The following is an 18,822-nucleotide window of genomic DNA, read 5'->3' as shown; positions in this document are numbered from 1 at the left end:
ACCTAAAACATCGCCGCTCGTTTTCACCTCTTAATCATGCTGTATAATATGACCCGCTCAGGGAGAAGCTCAGAAGAGAGGATACGCTCAGAGGAGAGGATACATACTAGACTGTATACCCTGCAGTTAGAAAAGAGAACATTCTAGACCAGAGATGTCAAACTCAGGCCCTCCAGCAGTTGCAGAACTACAATTCCCACCATGTCTGGACAAGTAAGGCATGATGGGAAATGTAGTCTGTAACAGCCGAGGGATGAAGTCTGACACCTGTGGTCTAGACCTTTCAAAACTGCACTTGCTAGAATGTATGCCCTCTCAGAGGAGAGGATACACCTAGTGGAGATGCCCTCTCAGAGGAGAGGGTACACCTGGTGGAGATGCCCTCTCAGAGGAGAGGATACACTCCAGACATTTCAGTACTAAACATTCTAGAATGTATGCCCTCTCAGAGGAGAGGATACTCGATGGACTTTACATTACTAGGCTATGTTCACACATAAAACACAGCACTCGGTTTTGGTCGAAGAAAGAATGACCGAAATACTATGTGTGAACATAGCCCTAAACATGCTAGGATACATACCCTGCAGTGAGAAACTCAGAGGAGAGGATACATTCTAGACACTTCAGTACTGAACATGCTAGAATGTATCCTCTCCTCTGAGTGTATCCTCTTTTCTGAGTTTCTCACTGCAGGGGATACATTTAGCATCTTCAGTACTGAAATGGCTAGAATGTATCCTCTCCTCTGAGTATATCCTCTCCTCTGAGTTTCTCACTGTAGGGGATACATTCTAGCATTTTCACTACTGAACATGCTAGAATGTATCCTCTCCTTTGAGGCTCTCACTGTAGGGGAAACATTCTAGCATGTTCAGTACTAAAATGGCTAGAATGTATCCTCTCCTCTGAGTATATCCTCTCCTTTGAGGCTCTCACTGTAGGGGATACATTTTAGCATCTTCAGTACTGAAATGGCTAGAATGTATCCTCTTCTCTGAGTATATCCTCTCCTCTGAGTTTCTCACTGTAGGGGATACATTCTAGCATTTTCACTACTGAACATGCTAGAATGTATCCTCTCCTTTGAGGCTCTCACTGTAGGGGAAACATTCTAGCATGTTCAGTACTAAAATGGCTAGAATGTATCCTCTCCTCTGAGTATATCCTCTCCTTTGAGGTTCTCACTGTAGGGGAAACATTCTAGCATCTTCAGTACTGAAATGGCTAGAATGTATCCTCTTCTCTGAGTGTCTCACTATAGGGGATTCATTATAGTGCCTAGAATGTATCCTCTCCTCTGAGAGGGTATATATTTTAGACATTTCAATACTAAACATGATAGAATGTATCCCCTGCAGAAACTCAAAGGAGAGGATATATTCAGAGGAGAGGATACATTCTAGCCATTTCAGTACTGAAGATGCTAGAATGTATCCCCTACAGTGAGACACTCAGAGGAGAGGATACACTCAGAGGAGAGGATACATTCTAGCCATTTCAGTACTGAAGATGCTAGAATGTATCCCCTACAGTGAGAGCCTCAAAGGAGAGGATACATTCTAGCATTTTCACTACTGAAGATGCTAGAATGTATCCTCTACAGTGAGAAACTCAAAGGAGAGGATACATTCTAGCATTTTCACTACTGAAGATGCTAGAATGTATCCCCTACAGTGAGAAACTCAAAGGAGAGGATACATACAGACACTGACTGTACCGGAAGTGATTCATGAGCAGGTCACTTCCGGTACAGTTAGTGACTCTGTACCCCCGCTGCCCGCCCCGGAGGATGACGGGAGTGCGCGTTCTGCCGGAAGAGGAGCTGCTGGGACCGGAGGACAGGTGAGTTACTGGTTTATTGTTTTTTTCGCTGGGGCCACTTAAAATGCGGGACACGGGGGGCCGTTCCGGGACCGCGGGACAGAACCCCGAAAACGGGACTGTCCCGCGAAATCCGGGACGGTTGGGAGGTATGCTACCAGGTCAGTATTTAATATACTGTGTGCACATGGGCAGCCATTGAGGTTAATTAAAATGCTGTAAAAATGGACGTCATTTTTGTGGACTGTCATCAATATTTTCCTGTTCCTTTAACTCTAATTTATTTTGGGATGAATTTTTTCTTTCATTCTATAAAAATGTATTTTGGCACTAATCTAAATGTAAATTGTAAAAAAAAAAAAAAAAACAGGTAACGACACGTTGTTGTTGGGAAACTATTACTTCTCAATTTTCCCAAACTTACAGAAACTTTTCTGCAGAAATCTCTAAGCTCAGCCGGTGGCGACTCTCAAATGTAATTTCGAAGTTATTGTGCGTCGGCCTGATATCTTCTCCCACTGGCCTGGAAATTGACCGCATTGCTTCAATCTACCGTGAAGATACATTTACATAGGGAGTCATTCCATGGTAACTATAATAAGTAAGATAAAAGCTGGTAGGATTGGTGGTAAAAATAAATTGACGCCATAGTCTGCCATAGTTAGTCATACTGTGTGAGTGCTATTAGTTATATCATATGAATGGTTTATTTAAAATCCATCTGTGTTTTGTGCCAGTGCTTCCTGAAATATGTTGCTTATTGGATGGTTGTAGTATTATTACTTTGCGTCATTGCTACAGCTTTAGGCTGGGTTTACACGCTGTAAAAAAGCAGCCGTCGTGTGACACAACCGTTCCACCGAACGGCTGTTGTCAGTGTAGTTCAAGTAGGCTAGTACTGCAGTACCTGCCAGATGAACGTCAATTCTTTTGATTTTGAATGCTGGCCCATTCGGGTGTGCCCACATTCCGAATCACCATAGCAGACAAATGGATTTGGATTACAAGCACAGTCCCGGAACCAATTATGCTCGTAATACAAGACACCACTGTATATTGTTATACTGTCAACTAATGGTAAAATGTGATATGTAATATAAATGAGAGCTCATGACAGAGGTCTCTATACCTCAATATTGATACTAACCTGCTATCTCCCTATAGTGCAAGAGGTGCTGAGGATGAGGGTAAGTTTTTTACCTTCATTCTCGGCAGAGTTTTCGTGATATGAGCCGTTTATTCCAAATGCTAAGGAGGCGTTGGGTGAACAGGGGGCAGGACTACTGACCCAGTGCACCAATCCACTTTGGCCGGCCCACCCCTCCCTCCTAATGAATATCACCAGAGCGTACCGGCTGGGGAGGATCGGTGCACTGTGGATGGAAGTCCAACCCCTAGTACACCAAAACGCCTCATTAGCATATGGAATGAACTGCTAATATCATAACGGTGCCAAGGCTGAAGGTAAGAGACATACCTTCATCCTCAGTGCATTGTGACCTATAGGGACATGTCAGCAGGTTAACCAGGCTTTTAAACTGATGATAGTTTCCCCTCAGGTCTAGTAATAGTGTTAGAAGGAGTAAGAAGTACTCTCTCTCCTCACCTCCATTATCTAGCTGCTACACACTACCCAGGACCACATAAGGGTTAGCAACTAGACTCCTACAAGGAGTCTAAACATCCAGGTAAATTTCTGAAAGGGACATTATCTGAGCCCCAAAAAATAATAAATGTCAGAGACTATATGAGTGGAAGGTGTACAATAATTTCACAGCACACTTGAGACCTGCACGGGCTTCATGTATTGTGAGCACCTAATTTCCACAAGTATTACCCAATGGGAGCCAACAAATACAAATCCCTTTAGTGAAGTATTTTAAGTCAATTTTCTACATGAGAAAAAAAGCTATAGGACTAAAATCCCCACACATGATTTACTGCATTATTGCTTAAAAAGGCATACCTCCCCGCATCTGCTACTGCACTACTCTGTGTTGCAAGAAAGTGCACATTCAGTGACAACGGAATATTCATTTGCCAAGATTCATCAATAACGAAGTTCTCTTATTCTGTAGCCCTCTGTATGGTCATGTTATCGCATTATTTAAGGCGTACTCCAGTGAAAAAAAAAATATTTCAAATCAACTGGTGTCAGGAAGTTACATAGACTTGTAATTTACTTCTGTTTAAAAATCTCAAGGCTTCCAGTACTTATCAGCTGCTGTATGTCCTGCAGGAAGTGGTGTATTCTTTACAGCCTGACACAGTGCTCTCTGCTGCCATCTCTGTCCATATCAGGAACTGCCCAGAGCAGCAGAGGTTTTCTATAGGAATTTGCTACTGCTCTGGACAGTTCCTGTCATAATGATAATAATCTGTATAACTTTTTGACACCAGTTAATTTTACATTTAGACATTTTTCTCTGGAAAACCCCTTTAACAGCACAGAAATCCAACTTCCCATCCACCAGCCATGCTACATAGGGTTTGCCCTGGAGGACAAAGGTCCCATTCCCGCTATTGTGTCTATACATCTGGTGATTACAAGCACAACTTCTAGCATCGTGTATTTGTCCACATGCTTAATGGTGCGTTCACACCTACAGGATCTGCAGCTGATTTTCTGCAGCAGATTTCATTTAAATAACTGAACACAGCATCAAATCTGCTGCAGATCCTGTAGGTGTGAACTCACCCTAAAAAAGTTATCCAGCGCTACAAAAACATGGCCACTTTTTTCCAGAGACAGACCCACTCTTGTCTGCAGCTTGGGCGGGGTTTTGCTGCTCAGATCCATTGAAGTGAATGAAGCTTAATTGCAAACCGCACCTGAACTGGAGACAAGAGTCATGTTGTCTCTGAAAGAAAGTGGCCATGTTTTTGTAGCACTGGATAACCCCTTTAACTCAGCGATGGTAGATGAAAGCGACTCTGTACCCACAATCTGACCCTCCCAAACCGCTCATACCGTCAGCTGCTTTTATTCCAAGATCTGTCCTGGGGTCCGTTCGGCAGGTGATGCAGTTATTCTCCTAAAAAACAACTTTTAAACTTGCAGCCCTTGTCAAACTGGTGTGGCCTAGAGTACCCATGCCCTAGGAATGCAACAACCCTCCGTCCCTCCTTCCCGCCTTCTTCATCATTAGGAATGCCCCTATAACAATTTCTCCTGTTCACCACCTGAGTGAACACTGCACATGAGCTGGATTGTTAAGGCAACTGTGTAGTGTTCAGACAGTTAATGAATAGGAAAAATCCTCCTGCCTGGGGCATTCCTAATGGTGAAGAGGGCAGGGAGGAGGTACGGAGGGGCGTTGCAATCCTAGGGCACAGACACTGTAGGCCACACCAATTTGACACAGGGCTGCAAAAAAGTAGCTTTTTTAGGACAATAAATGCATCACCTGCCAGACGGACCCCAGGACAGATCTTGGAATAAAAGCAGCTGACAGTAAGAGTGGTTTGGGGGGGGGGGGGGGGTCAGATTGTGGATACAGAGTCGCTTTAACTCCCTAAGACCACAGCTAATTTTTTTGCATTTAAAAAATTTTTTTTTACGCTTTATTATTTGTGTTATTTTCTATATTTCTATGTAAAACTTTTTTTTTTAAATGGTCCAATCATTTCTAATAACTTCCTTCTATTTGATAACCCATGTGATTCAGAACATAGCTGTAAATTACTTAAATACTATATTACTACTTTGTTACTATATTTTCTTTGCTGTCCACTGTCTGTTGTTGGGCTAAATCTGTCTCTAGTAACAAAGAGCCCAGGACAGACCTAAGGAGTCGGGGCTCCTAGTCAAGGAATTAAGTACTGAAATCAGGGTCTTTACTGCATTTGCATAGGTAGCCCGGCAGAGTATAGAGCTCAAGCATCACCTTGACATCATGGTACCCAGATCCTTGATGGAAAATTACACTACGGTGTAGAATGAAATTACCAGATAAAATGTCTGCCCCCTTACCGAGTTAATTAAACGTATTTATTTTCTGCATTGTTCCAACGTCACATCAAGTCTTGAAGCTCGCACGGCATTGAATTCTCAGATTACCAGAAAGTGATTAGCGAGTCCTCGGATATTTTACCTAATAATTACAGAGTAATAATAACATTCTGCGGACGCTAATCCTTCTATCAGATGACTGGAGGGCCGAAAACGACTTTCACTAATGCCGAGATACAATAGCGCCAATCTCATTGTGCTAAGAGTCGGATGTGTTCTTAGTCCCAGCGGGCTCAATGTCTTGATACAATAGTTAATCTTCTACTCTAGACTCGCCAGCGTAGCACAAGGATTCACAATGTTGCTTTGAAGGTAGAGATGAAAAATGCATATAGTACAATTGACACGCTTCTCCTTAAAGGACAACTCCCACAAAAATTTTTTTTTGCTCATTTAACACACATTACAAAGTTATATAACTTTGTAATGTGGTTAAATACCCGGCCTGGCCCCCTTCCCCCACTTTCGGACCCCCGACCCCCCACCCCGGAAGTTAAGGAATGTATACATTACCTATTACGATCGTCACGGTCCTCTTCTCCGGGGCGGCATCTGGTGACGACGACGTCAGAGCCGAGGGGCGGTCCGGGTCTTCTTCCTCCTCGGCGTCTTCATGCAAAGTGAATGGGGATGAAAAGGCTGCTGGTGCACATGCGCACCAGCAGCCTTTTCATTGGCTGGAGCGCATCACATGGCTTCCAGCTTGCTCAGCCCTGATTGGCTGAGCTTGCTGGAAGCCATGTGATGCGCTCCAGCCAATGAAAAGGCTGCCGGTGCGCAAGCGCACTGGCAGCCTTTTCCATCCCCTGGACCCGGAAGTTGGAGACATCGCTGGATGGCGGACGGCGGCGACGGAGAGGCGGACGGCGGGCGAATCGAGTGGCGATCGTCACCGGAGAGATGGTGAGTATGGTGTCTGTGTGTGTCTGTGTTTTTTTTTTTTTTGGGGTCCCGCGGGAGTTGTCCTTTAAGTCGTCTTAAGCTTTTCTACTGTCTTTTGAAGAAAATTCAGTATTTTTCAGAGCTTTTCCTTCTATCTACTTGTCAAATCCATATTTGAAGGGTTTATATTATGAAGATGATTACTTGGGTACATAGGTATTATAGAGGGGGACGCCCTCTTAGGAAGCCCTTCCCCTGTCCATGTATCACATTGTTAACCATTCATTTTATGGTTATTTGTCCAATGTGTAGGCTTTTAGGAAGAAGGATAGTCAAGGAAACTCTCTGACGCCGTCTATTGGTGGTAGCTCTCCCTGCAAGTCAATTGTTGACTCCATTAAGAAGCCTTAGGACCTTACAGGGGATTTAATATGCCAAGCCAGAAACTCCCCAGAAGCACAGGTTACCCATCTACAGGCAGCTGTTTCACAGTTCTTGCCCCTTGTCTCTACAAAGCAGGGTAAGGGCTGCTACAGAGAGGCCAATCTATTTCAAAAAGATGGTATCGGAGGGCTACTTTGTATATTCTTTATTCCCAGAATTCCCAGTGGAGCATGAAAAGTCTCCACATGTATTTCTAGTGCTTTCCATACAACGGGGCTCATCCTATGAACAAGTGTTCTCCAGCCCCACTACCTTTACCCCCAACCCCCAGAAAACCGGTACAAGGGACCACACAGAATCCCTTAAAAGAGTCCCCTGACCCCCAAGTGTAGCCTTTAACAACCTGCTACCTTTTACCATCCATCCATTTTACCATCCTTACCTAGGTAACCTCCTGATATCATATCAATAATAATTCTAGGACATGTTTTTCTTTTATAGTTATGTAATGTGCTGTTCCTTGTTGTCCCTCTTTAAAATCTTTAAATTGCCAACAGGGTGTTACCAGCTGGGGGTGTGTCCTTTTCTGTCTAGCACTGGCAGCTTTGATTGGACTGTTGATTGGTCTCATACAGTGCAGGGACACGCCCCCACCACTGGTAACATCCTGTTGGCAATTTAGTCATTGATTTTTAAGAGTATTAAGAGAAACATTACGAATCGGGAATAGAAGCATTTGGCAAACAGATAGGTCAGGAGAGGCCGCAGATGCTATTTGGTGACGTTCCAGAAAACAGCCTTATAGGCTTCATGTAATCCCAGACTGGCTATAAAGGTGACTTCTAAAATCACAAATTATTTAAATACGCCAGGCTGCTCCTATATGGGCCATTCCAGCTGCCGGCAGCGCATGTACATATGGGAAACATCATTTACATGTCTAGACAGCAGTTCAGTCCCCTATGGCTTCTGCAGGCATATATAACTCTGTGGTTTTATATGTCTTTGGAGATTTTTTTTTGCTACTTTGCTGATATTTTAAGGCTTCTCCTCGGTGCAGATTGTGGTAAGTGAAGTGCTGTGCGCTGCCGCAGTGCGTGGATAACGCGATAATAGAATCTGCAGAAGGTTCGTTCCCTTCTCTGGCGTGATCCTGGGCTCAGTCACGCAGGAAATGTGTCCAACTGGAATTTAATTGGATTGGTTCCCCCTTCTGAATTATTATTTATAAGCCCCTCGTCTATAATCTCGTCTTTACATATTTATGTGCATAAAGTTTGTGCCTGGCGGTGTGACAGCGGGGAAGGAAATCTATATACAGTGGTGCCTTGGATTACGAGCATAATTTGTTCCAGCACCATGCTTGTAATCCAAATCCACTCTTAAACCAAAGCAAATTTACCTCTAAGAAAATCACTGATATGCAAACAATTGGTTTCACAGCCCAAAAATAATGATTTTTTTTATTCTGAACAACATGAAGAACAGATGAAACAGCTGAATGTGTCATATTATAAGTTACTGTACAGTATAACAATCAGCATGTGATGTATAATGTATACTATGTGCATAAACCTGATAACACAGCAGCAGTTTATAGATATAGGATGGAGCTGTAAATCCCTATAATGCAGTAGCGTAGTACAACATGCTAGAATAGAGAAGCAGGGCTGCTGTCAGAGGTCTGTGTGGTCACATGACAGCAATGGGGAAGGGGGTGTGTTCAGCATGGACCAATCAGAAGTGAGAATCACAGAGCTGTGCAGGAGGACAGTGACAGAATCTTCTCTATACAGCAGTTTGAATGGCTGAGTGTAAGGGCAGGCACATTATAGCAGCAGTGTGTATAGCTGAGTGTAAGTGCAGGCACATTATAGCAGCAGTGTGTATAGATGAGTGTAAGTGCAGGCACATTATAGCAAGAATGGAGAGGATTGGAAATATCTATCTATCCATCCATCTATCTATCTCATATCTCTCTACCTCCTATCTATCTCCTTTCTTTCTCTAGCTATCTTTCCATACTATGTTACATTTCTCCGGTGTATATGATAATGTTCACAGCCCTTAGCTCTGGCTTCTTCTTTGTTCTGCATTTTCTGTGATCAATAAAACCTATTTTCCTTCCTGGCTCACGCAGAACATTATTTTCCTCACAACATAATAGAATGGAAACCTAATTTGGATTTTGTACAAGATCACAACAAAGATAATACATGTTTCTAATTAAAATCTATTTACAGCTAATGAAGATTAATGCGGCAGAACTCCTCATTATCATCTGAAGGAGGCTTCCCGGCCACAGCGCAGGAAGTCGGTAGCAAAGATTTATATTTTGTTTAGAAAGGTTAATACAGAGACCGTAAAGATAAAAAAAAGGGGGGGGGAAATAAATACTAATTGCAAAGGCCCTTTAACTAGATAGGAAGACACCGGGACTAATATTAGACCTCTACATGGAGTAGATGTTCCATATGGAATGCAAGATTTCCTCTTCATCGTGTACAGCAGGGATGGGGAACTTTCAGCCCTTCAGCTGTTGCAAGACTGAAATTCCCATCATGCCTGGAGAGCCAACGGCTGGCTAGGCATGATGGGAATTATAGTTAATGTATGACAGGAAACCATTGGGCTACACCATCATGGTCCACCATGGCCCTTAAGGGTTTTTGGGCCAGCGCTTATGAATGTACAGTCTACCTAGCTATACATTGCTATTCCCTCTGCCTCCATATCGATGAGGGTCACTGAACCTGTCCTTGAAGACTCATCTCATTTTACGTCTCGAGATAGAGAATCAGCCCAGGTAGTCATTTATTCCGGCTGTCACCACATATAAGCAGAACGTCGCATCCTCTCACTACACTATTTATTCTGTTTCTTTCAAGCTATCTGGAATCCCCACTAGCTCAATGAATTCCATTACCATCTGCCTGGAAGCTGCAAGACACAATCATACAGGCTGAGCCTAATATTCTCCTTTAGGTTTTTCAATGTTTTTTAATGTATTTTTTTTTTCATATTTGGTGCACATGAAGTTCAGAAATTCATCTGTTCTAATACAAATCTCTAGTTCTTGGATTTGGTCATCTATGGGTGAGCAAAAATTCTTTTATCATGTTTCTTTGTTTCATAGTGACATAAAAAACTGCTTAGACCCTCACCGATTGTGAGAATGATAGTCCTGTGAGCCCCTAGGTGCAATGGAGCTGCAGTTGGACACGGGCACTGCCACTCTATTCAACCCTATGGGACTGACGAATGTAATAGAGTACAACATTTGGCTATGTTCATTAGTCCAATAGAGTTGACTGGTGTAACGCTGCTGGACGAGACTCATCGTCTTTGTCGCTATCCTGTTCCCTCCTCTGCTGTACTGCATGCTTGTCCTGGGGCTGCTTTCAGCCCGGCATCTTCTTCCTCTTTCTGCTGCAATGACACCCCTGGCCACTACAGTGCGCATGCAGCCAAGTGCTCTGGATTTATAGAGGCAGGTTATCTCCACCTGCTATTGCCAATCCAGAGCCACCTGCACCTATTTAAACTGGCTCCACCTGCCAATCCCTGCCTGAGCATTGCTGGATTACAGCATTCCAAGCAAAGGTGTGTTTCTGCTAAATTCAGTAAATTTATTCACCCTTTATTTTTTTATTTATGGACCATGGTCACTCTGTTGTATGTGGTTGCTATTGGCAGTAAAAGTGCGGTCCAAGTTCTAGGTTACAGAAAACATTGATGACAGCGTATAACATTAATGATACCTGTAAATGTTGGACAGAGCAATCAATAGTTCTCATCTCACCTTGATCTAGGCACACTGGTGTATCATTTGGCCGCCATGCCAGAGAGCCATTGTTGAGCAGCACGCACGTCTTCTTTGCAGGACCCTTGAGTCTATACCCACTCTGACAGTGGAACCGAACGATGGCGATTTCAGAGACACTCTTGATCTGAGTCCTGTATCCATTTTCAGGAATGTCCAGAACAGGGCAAGCGCTGATGTCATCAAATCCTGGGGGGGGGGGGAAAAAGAAAATATATGTTGCATAAAATTTCACCCTATTGTTTTCTTCCAGGTATTACATGACCTCATGATGGAGACACCCAAGTGGTAAAGGCGGGGGTTTTGTGTGGAGCCTGGCCTGAAGACTGTCTAGATCCCCCAGTGGTGAAGCGCTGGGTGTTGGGTCGGGGCTTAGGCTGAAAGGTCTTCCAAGTAATAATGGTCTGGACTGGAGACCCTGTAGGTCCAGCAAGTGGTAAGGGGCTAGTGGGCATGCCCTATGTGCCCTCCCTATAATGTGGATGCCCAGGATATTGCTGTAGAATTGTTTGGTTGTACACTAACACTGAGCGTATAACTCCAGAACACACACACACAAAAAAAAAAAAAAATTCTCACAAATTTTTCATCATCTTCACTGACATTAGATTTGTCAGTAGTGAATAAATACATGATCATGGTATGATACAATGTTTTCGCTAATATTCACCCGACTTGTTTTAATCTCCTGGTCTGCAGGAAGCAGCAGTTGTAATGAAGCTCAGGTCCCGTCTGTCTACGACTTACGCAATGAACCCTGTTTGCCCTTCTGCATCGCGTGCAAGTTTTACATATGCAGCGGCGTGGGCGCAGAGGCGAGAAGACGCCAGATTAGATGTTCCAAAGGCCGCGGAAATGTCAGCTGCAATGATCCTATCCAGGCACACAAAACTGTAAAACAGGATTAGCTCCAGTGTACTGAGCTGCTGTAAGGATATCACATACGTTTTGCTAGACCTGAATGCAATGGGGGATCAAAGCAGAAGCACTTGTGCATATATTTGGAGCTGCGTACTTACATTACAGGAGAGACCTCTCCTCCTGGTCCTAGAACACCACTGCAGCTCAAGTTACAGGTCGCAACAGATAAACTCCATTCACTGTGTAGCGCAGCACCCCACAGATCAGTAAATTTTGCCCGTAAAGCCCTTTTAATGTTCATGTTTGTATATACAGTAAAACTTTGGATTAGGAGCTTAATTTGTTCTGGGAATGTGCTCGTAATCCAAACCATTCATATAGCAAAGCAAATTTTCCCATAAGAAATAGCTGAAATGCAGATGATTTGTTCCACAACCCACAAATAGGTAGGTAAGGTGTTTTGTATCAATAAAGAACTGTATCAGTAAGGAAGGGGTTAGTCAGTTAACTCTCCCTCCACACACACAACTCCCCTGGTGGCTGCAAACCTGCTGGTGCTGCTGGTACTGGTGTCGATTGTTTAAAGCAGCGGTGATGCGGACAGGCACCAGAGGAGAGGCGGAAGGCAGAGTTAATCTGGTAGCAGTGGGTTAAAATGAGAGGGCTTTCTACCCAGTACAGTATCAGGATGAGAACACAGGGGGCTCATATTAGGAAATCTTACTAAGTTACCATTTTTTTTAATTATTTAGCTTGTCTTGCAAAGTGCTATGTATGTGTATGGTATAGTGGTACTATGTATATGTGTGGTGTAGCAGTGCTATGTATGTGTATGGTATAGTGGTACTATGTATATGTGTGGTGTAGCAGTGCTATGTATGTGTATGGCATAGTGGTACCATGTATATGTGTGGTGTAGCAGTGCTATGTATGTGTATGGTATAGTGGTACTATGTATATGTGTGGTGTAGCAGTGCTATGTATGTGTATGGTATAGTGGTACTATGTATATGTGTGGTGTAGCAGTGCTATGTATGTGTATGGCATAGTGGTACTATGTATATGTGTGGTGTAGCAGTGCTATGTATGTGTATGGTATAGTGGTACTATGTATATGTGTGGTGTAGCAGTGCTATGTATGTGTATGGTATAGTGGTACTATGTATGTGTATGGTGTAGCACTACTATGTATGGGTATGGTATAGTATAGTGGTACTATGTATGTGTGTGTTGTAGCACTGCTATGTATGTGTATGGTATAGTGGTACAATGTATGTGTGTGGTGTAGCACTGCTATGTATGTGTATGTTATAGTGGAACTATGTATGTGTGTGGTGTAGCAGTGCTATGTATGTGTATGGTATAGTGGTACTATGTATATGTGTGGTGTAGCACTGCTATGTAGGTGTATGCTATAGTGGTACTATGTATATGTGTGGTGTAGCAGTGCTATGTATGTGTATGGTATAGTGGTACTATGTATGTGTATGGTGTAGCACTACTATGTATGGATATGGTATAGTATAGTGGTACTATGTATGTGTGTGTTGTAGCACTGCTATGTATGTGTATGGTATAGTGGTACAATGTATGTGTGTGGTGTAGCACTGCTATGTATGTGTATGTTATAGTGGAACTATGTATGTGTGTGGTGTAGCAGTGCTATGTATGTGTATGGTATAGTGGTACTATGTATGTCTGTGGTGTAGCACTGCTATGTATGTGTATGGTATAGTGGTACTATGTATGTGTGTGGTGTAGCACTGCTATGTAGGTGTATGATATAGTGGTACTATGTATATGTGTGGTGTAGCACTGCTATGTAGGTGTATGATATAGTGGTACTATGTATGTGTGTGGTGTAGCACTGCTATGTAGGTGTATGATATAGTGGTACTATGTATATGTGTGGTGTAGCAGTGCTATGTATGTGTATAGCATAGTGGAACTATGTATGTGTGTGGTGTAGCAGTGCTATGTATGTGTATGGTATAGTGGTACTATGTATATGTGTGGTGTAGCAGTGCTATGTATGTGTATAGCATAGTGGAACTATGTATGTGTGTGGTGTAGCAGTGCTATGTATGTGTATAGCATAGTGGTACTATGTATATGTGTGGCGTAGCAGTGCTATGTATGTGTATAGCATAGTGGTACTATGTATATGTGTGGTGTAGCAGTACTATTTATACTATTTATGTGTGCAGTATAAATAAGGGTTTATGTAAATTCTAGGTGTGTCTGTATTAGTGGGTTTGTATTTGTGCCATAGGTTATCCTCCCCTGCTGCTTATTTTTTTAATTGTGGACTATTTGGTTGCATTAAACCTCTATTATTGCACATTTCAGTGACTCCATCTTACCTGTGTGGGGGCCTTAGGCAGTCTGAGACACACCTCTTCTTTATATTAATTGGCTTGAATTGCTGCTTTGCCCCTCCCTCTAGGACCTCTGATTGGCCGCAGTGTATCAGCACAAGCTCACCAAAAAGTCAATGCATAGAACCATCAATTATAGAAAGGATTTTCTTCACCTGGGCCAAAGGTTACATTTTCTACCCTTGCCTTGCGTCTACCCTAGCTAAACCAAAGAGGCTTAAGTTTCCCTTAAAGGAACAGAAATTCACTTTAGTGTTCATCCCCCTTGGTCCTCATCCCCCTTGGTCCTCACACAGCTCATAATTGCTATTTACAGGTCAATTCTATAAACTACATGTAACTGGAGCTGTCTGCCATCACGTGGATCCATCAATTCTCTGGAGCTGTATTTGCCGTTGACTTCCCCGATGATTTGCTGTCTCTGTGTTTGCAGGCACAATTGCCGAGTCGTGAAGAAAAAGCGGCATTAAAAGCCAGATTTCCCCAATGAGAACATTCTGTTGACTGAGAAGAAAGGCATTTCCAATAACAGAGTATTGACCTGCTCTGACAACACGCTTTGGCCCTTCGAGGCCTCATAACATAAAGCTACGAGTAGGAGAAAATAAATAATTTATCCAAGAAACAAACTGCTCTGTTGATGCCTCTTGACAGAAACAATTGGAAATTATACAGGGGATCCAGAAGACATGATTGAGAATAGCAAAAATTCTCCAATAAATGTCACCTGCTTCATCCAGCAAGAGCCACCTTAAAACACTAAGCACACCAATCACTGGGTCTGGCATTCACCTCTTGGCAGTCACCGCTCTGTCCAATAAACATGGCCGTGCTGGCTCCATTTAAGCTCCCTCTTACTGTCAGTGAGAAGGTTCAGGGGGCTCTAGATCTTTTTTGGTGGGAGGTCCCATTGCTGCCCCATACCAATATTCTGGTATTTATGGCCTATACTGTAAATAGGTAATTTCAATATCCTTCTCAGAATGAATGAATGAATGAATGAATGAATGACTGACCTCCACATGTCTGTATAACTTACAAAAAGAAACAGCCTCTATGCATCCACACAACCCCACAATGATAGCCATGATAGGCCTCTACATTTAGCCACCCCCACAAGGATAGGCCACTATGCATCGATCCACCCCCACAATGATAGGCCTCTATGCATCGAGTCACCCCCACAATGATAGGCCTCTATGCATCGAGTCACCCCCACAATGATAGGCCTCTATGCATCGAGTCACCCCCACAATGATAGGCCTCTATGCATCGAGTCACCCCCACAATGATAGGCGTCTATGCATCCAGACACCCCCACAATGATAGGCCTCTATGCATCCAGACACCCCCACAATGATAGGCCTATGCATTCAGCCACCCCCACAATGATTTGCCTCTATGCACCCAGACAACCCCACAATGATAGGCCTCTATGCATCCCTTTAACATGTCACATGTGATCGCTGCCAGTCTCCAACACTAGATTGTGGATTATCTGATTTTAAAGCAGAAATTTTGTATCGGGGAGAAAGGTCGAAAGCAACAGGAGGAGCATCAATGTAGAAGAATTCTAAGTTTTTTTATTTTATTTTTATTTTTGCAAGTTCAAGGTGCTTTTGAAAAGTCACCTTAAGCGCTCTCTAATCTAGAAAAACAAAGTCTTGTTTTCTGAATAGCAAAACACTCACTTGGTCCCCCCAGCTACTCCTACCAGTCACTTCAGATATCTTCACATACTGTACACCTGTACGGGGGGTGAACGGTATAGTCTACCTTACATGAACTCTATGCTATGTAAAGAGTTGTTGTCACTTTTATTGGACACTGTGCCCTGAGAGACTGCTCAGTGATAATTGTTTTTATTTTTATATATTTATATATGTACACAGACATACATACAGTGGTGCCTTGGATTACGAGCATAATTCGTTCCAAGACTGTGCTTGTAATCCAAATCCACTCTTAAACAAAAGCAAAATTTCCCATAAGAAATCAATGAAATGCAGACAATTGGTTCCACACCCCAAAAATAATGATTTTTTTTACTCTGACATGTAGAACAGATGAAACAAACAATGAGAAACAGCTGAATATGTCATATTATAATTTACTGTACAGTATTGCGATCAGCCTGGAGTATAATGTATAGTAATTGCATAAACCTGAAGAAACAGCAGCAGTTTGTAGATCCAGAATAGAACTGCAGATCCCCATAATGTAGTAGCATAGTACAACAGGCAAGAATAGAGAAGCAGGGCTGCTGTCAGAGGTCTGTGTGGTCACATGACAGCAATGGGGAAGGGGGTGTGTGTTTAGCATGGACCAATTAGGAAGTGAGAATCAGAGAACTGTGCAGGAGGACATTGACAGAAACTTTATATACAGCAGTGTGAATGGCTGAGTGTGAGTGCAAGCAGATTATAGTTGCAGTGTGTATAGCAGAGTGGGAGTGCCAGCCCCTACTGTAGTTGTTCATGACTGTCCCATTAGCTTGGACTCACCCTTCCTGTGTCTTCAGAGGCTGCCCGTCCGGACCACTCATATTATAATCTGCTGCAATGTTGCCAGATTTAACACAGCAATGGAAAAGCACGCGCGGGCCAAAAATAACACCCACAGAACAGGGAGAAAATGTAAGTGAACCCTTTGGAACTACGGTACCTGGATTAAAACATTAATTACTAATAAAACAAGGTTTGCTCCTAGAGGCAAACACAATGTAGCTGAAATAAGGCAAACTGTTGTACTCTTCCTGTCTTTTGTTTACCACACTCAGTAAACATTCACAGTGCAGACAGAAAATGTATGTGAACCTTTAATTTTGCCAACCTTAGACCCCCCCCCCCCCTCCTTTAGTAGAAATCACTTTCACTGAATGTTTTCTGTGGTTGCAAATCATTTTGGACCATTGCACCCTGCAAATGTGGGGATATGTAATGTAATGTAACCTTATTATTATATTGCAGAAAGTATTGGACACTGTGGAGCTGCAATGTAACATTGGTGTTGAATGATTGACTGCCATTTGGGTTGGCAACCACAAGGGAGGATGGAGGTACTGGCATAGGACCAGGATGAGCCCAGTGGTAAAAGAAGGATGGTGCTGCACCACCATGCTATAAGGAGTAAGAGAAGCTTTGGGAGGTATTGGTGACTACCATATGATTTCTTTTTATAAGGGTTATCCGCATCGGAGTATCCCCAACAATAAGCTAATCACACAGTTGTCCAGAAATCTCCTTGTGAAAACTAAGGGCGGCATTTATTAAAGGTGAACTATCAGACAAATCTAGCCTGCTAAGGAGGAAGGTGTGTCTCTTACCTTCACCATCGGTGCCGCTACCGTGCACTTAGTCCGTTACTCTTCGGTAAGACTGTTAGGAGCACTTATCAGCCCCCTAGCAAGAATCCAGCCCGCTCTATTGATAATCATTAGAAAAGGGAGAGGCGGCCGGGGGCAGATCGGCGCTGTGCGCGTGAGGCAGTGCTCCTAATGCTGTCCCAGTGCTCCAAATAGTCTTACTGGACCATAGAGTGAATGACTAAGTGCACTAGAATCAGCATGTGTCCCCTCTGAGTGCCGAGTGAAAACTTGAGAAAAGAAAACGCTGTTTAGTTTTTTTTTTGTACAAGGACCCCCTGTGCTCAAGAAGGGTGCACTTTTGCACTATATAGGTGGGGAGGAGGCACAGTATTGGGCGTGGGGAGGAGTGTCCTCCCCATGTGCATAATTTATCAATACTTGCGTCCGGATTAGCAAAAAAAAAAAAAAAAAGGTCAAATTTTTTTGCCTGTTGCGCAGCGGCCTCCACTACACTGGATTTATCAAAAGGCGTCTTGATAAATCCGTCGGCGGGATACTGGGGAAATTTTAGATTAGATGTGTGCCAAAAAAAAATAAAAATTATAGAGATTGATAAATGTGCCTCAAAATCTCCATTGTTCATTGCAAAAACAAAACCCCTTTTCTACAGCACACAAACGCCTCTCCTGCTTATTCGTCTGTAACGTTCTGCATCCACAAAAGATTTAAGTGTTGCAGAAAGAGGAAGATGAAGAAAGAAATTGTGCCTCGTAAGCAAGAAAACGTCTGCTTGAGGCCAAGTTATGGGAAATCAGCGGAGGCCCTGCTTACTAGACAATAGCACTTAATCAATGCCAACGCCACAGCACGACATGTTATGTAACTGGCATCAGGAATGTCCCATGCAGCTTTAAATTGGCTGAAAAACCTGTGTCTGGCATATTAGTGGCGTAATGTAATAATATTGTGAGTTCTGCCAAGGAAAGTAGAATAGAAGGACGAGCCTATAATAAAGAGGGCAACTGCAAACTGAACCCCGACCCAGCTCCATATGCTCACAGACTATTGTAGTCACTGTCAAGACTTTTCAGAATCAATTATGACTAGGGGGGTCTCTAAAGTCCTCCCAACTAGGCCCCTTTGCTTGAGTTCCTGGTATAGAATCTCCATTGGGGCCTCCTATCTATATCTAAGCTGGTGAATCTACTCATAACATATATGATGTCATGTAATAAACCATACAGTACCATACAATGTTTGTACCATAAATATTTAGTAAATCATTAGCTGTTAGTATAAAAATAATACTGTTGGTGTTAGGTGTTAATCAGGATTAATTGTGTATTTATTT

General features: G+C 42.9%; 1 protein-coding gene across 1 annotated transcript in view; it reads right to left on the bottom strand.

Moving 5' to 3' along the window:
* SUSD4 (sushi domain containing 4) overlaps positions 1-18,822 on the bottom strand; it is a 110,726-nt gene that overhangs the window by 64,840 nt on the left and 27,064 nt on the right. The window contains exon 3 of the mRNA XM_069954495.1: positions 10,905-11,114. Within this exon, the coding sequence (XP_069810596.1) occupies positions 10,905-11,114 (210 nt within the window). The remainder of the gene's footprint in view (positions 1-10,904; positions 11,115-18,822) is intronic.

The sequence above is a fragment of the Dendropsophus ebraccatus genome, chromosome 15, assembly GCF_027789765.1.
Source record: "Dendropsophus ebraccatus isolate aDenEbr1 chromosome 15, aDenEbr1.pat, whole genome shotgun sequence".
NCBI lineage: Eukaryota > Metazoa > Chordata > Amphibia > Anura > Hylidae > Dendropsophus > Dendropsophus ebraccatus.
Note: the sequence above shows the minus strand (reverse complement) of the source record. Positions and strands in the feature narration are given on the sequence as shown.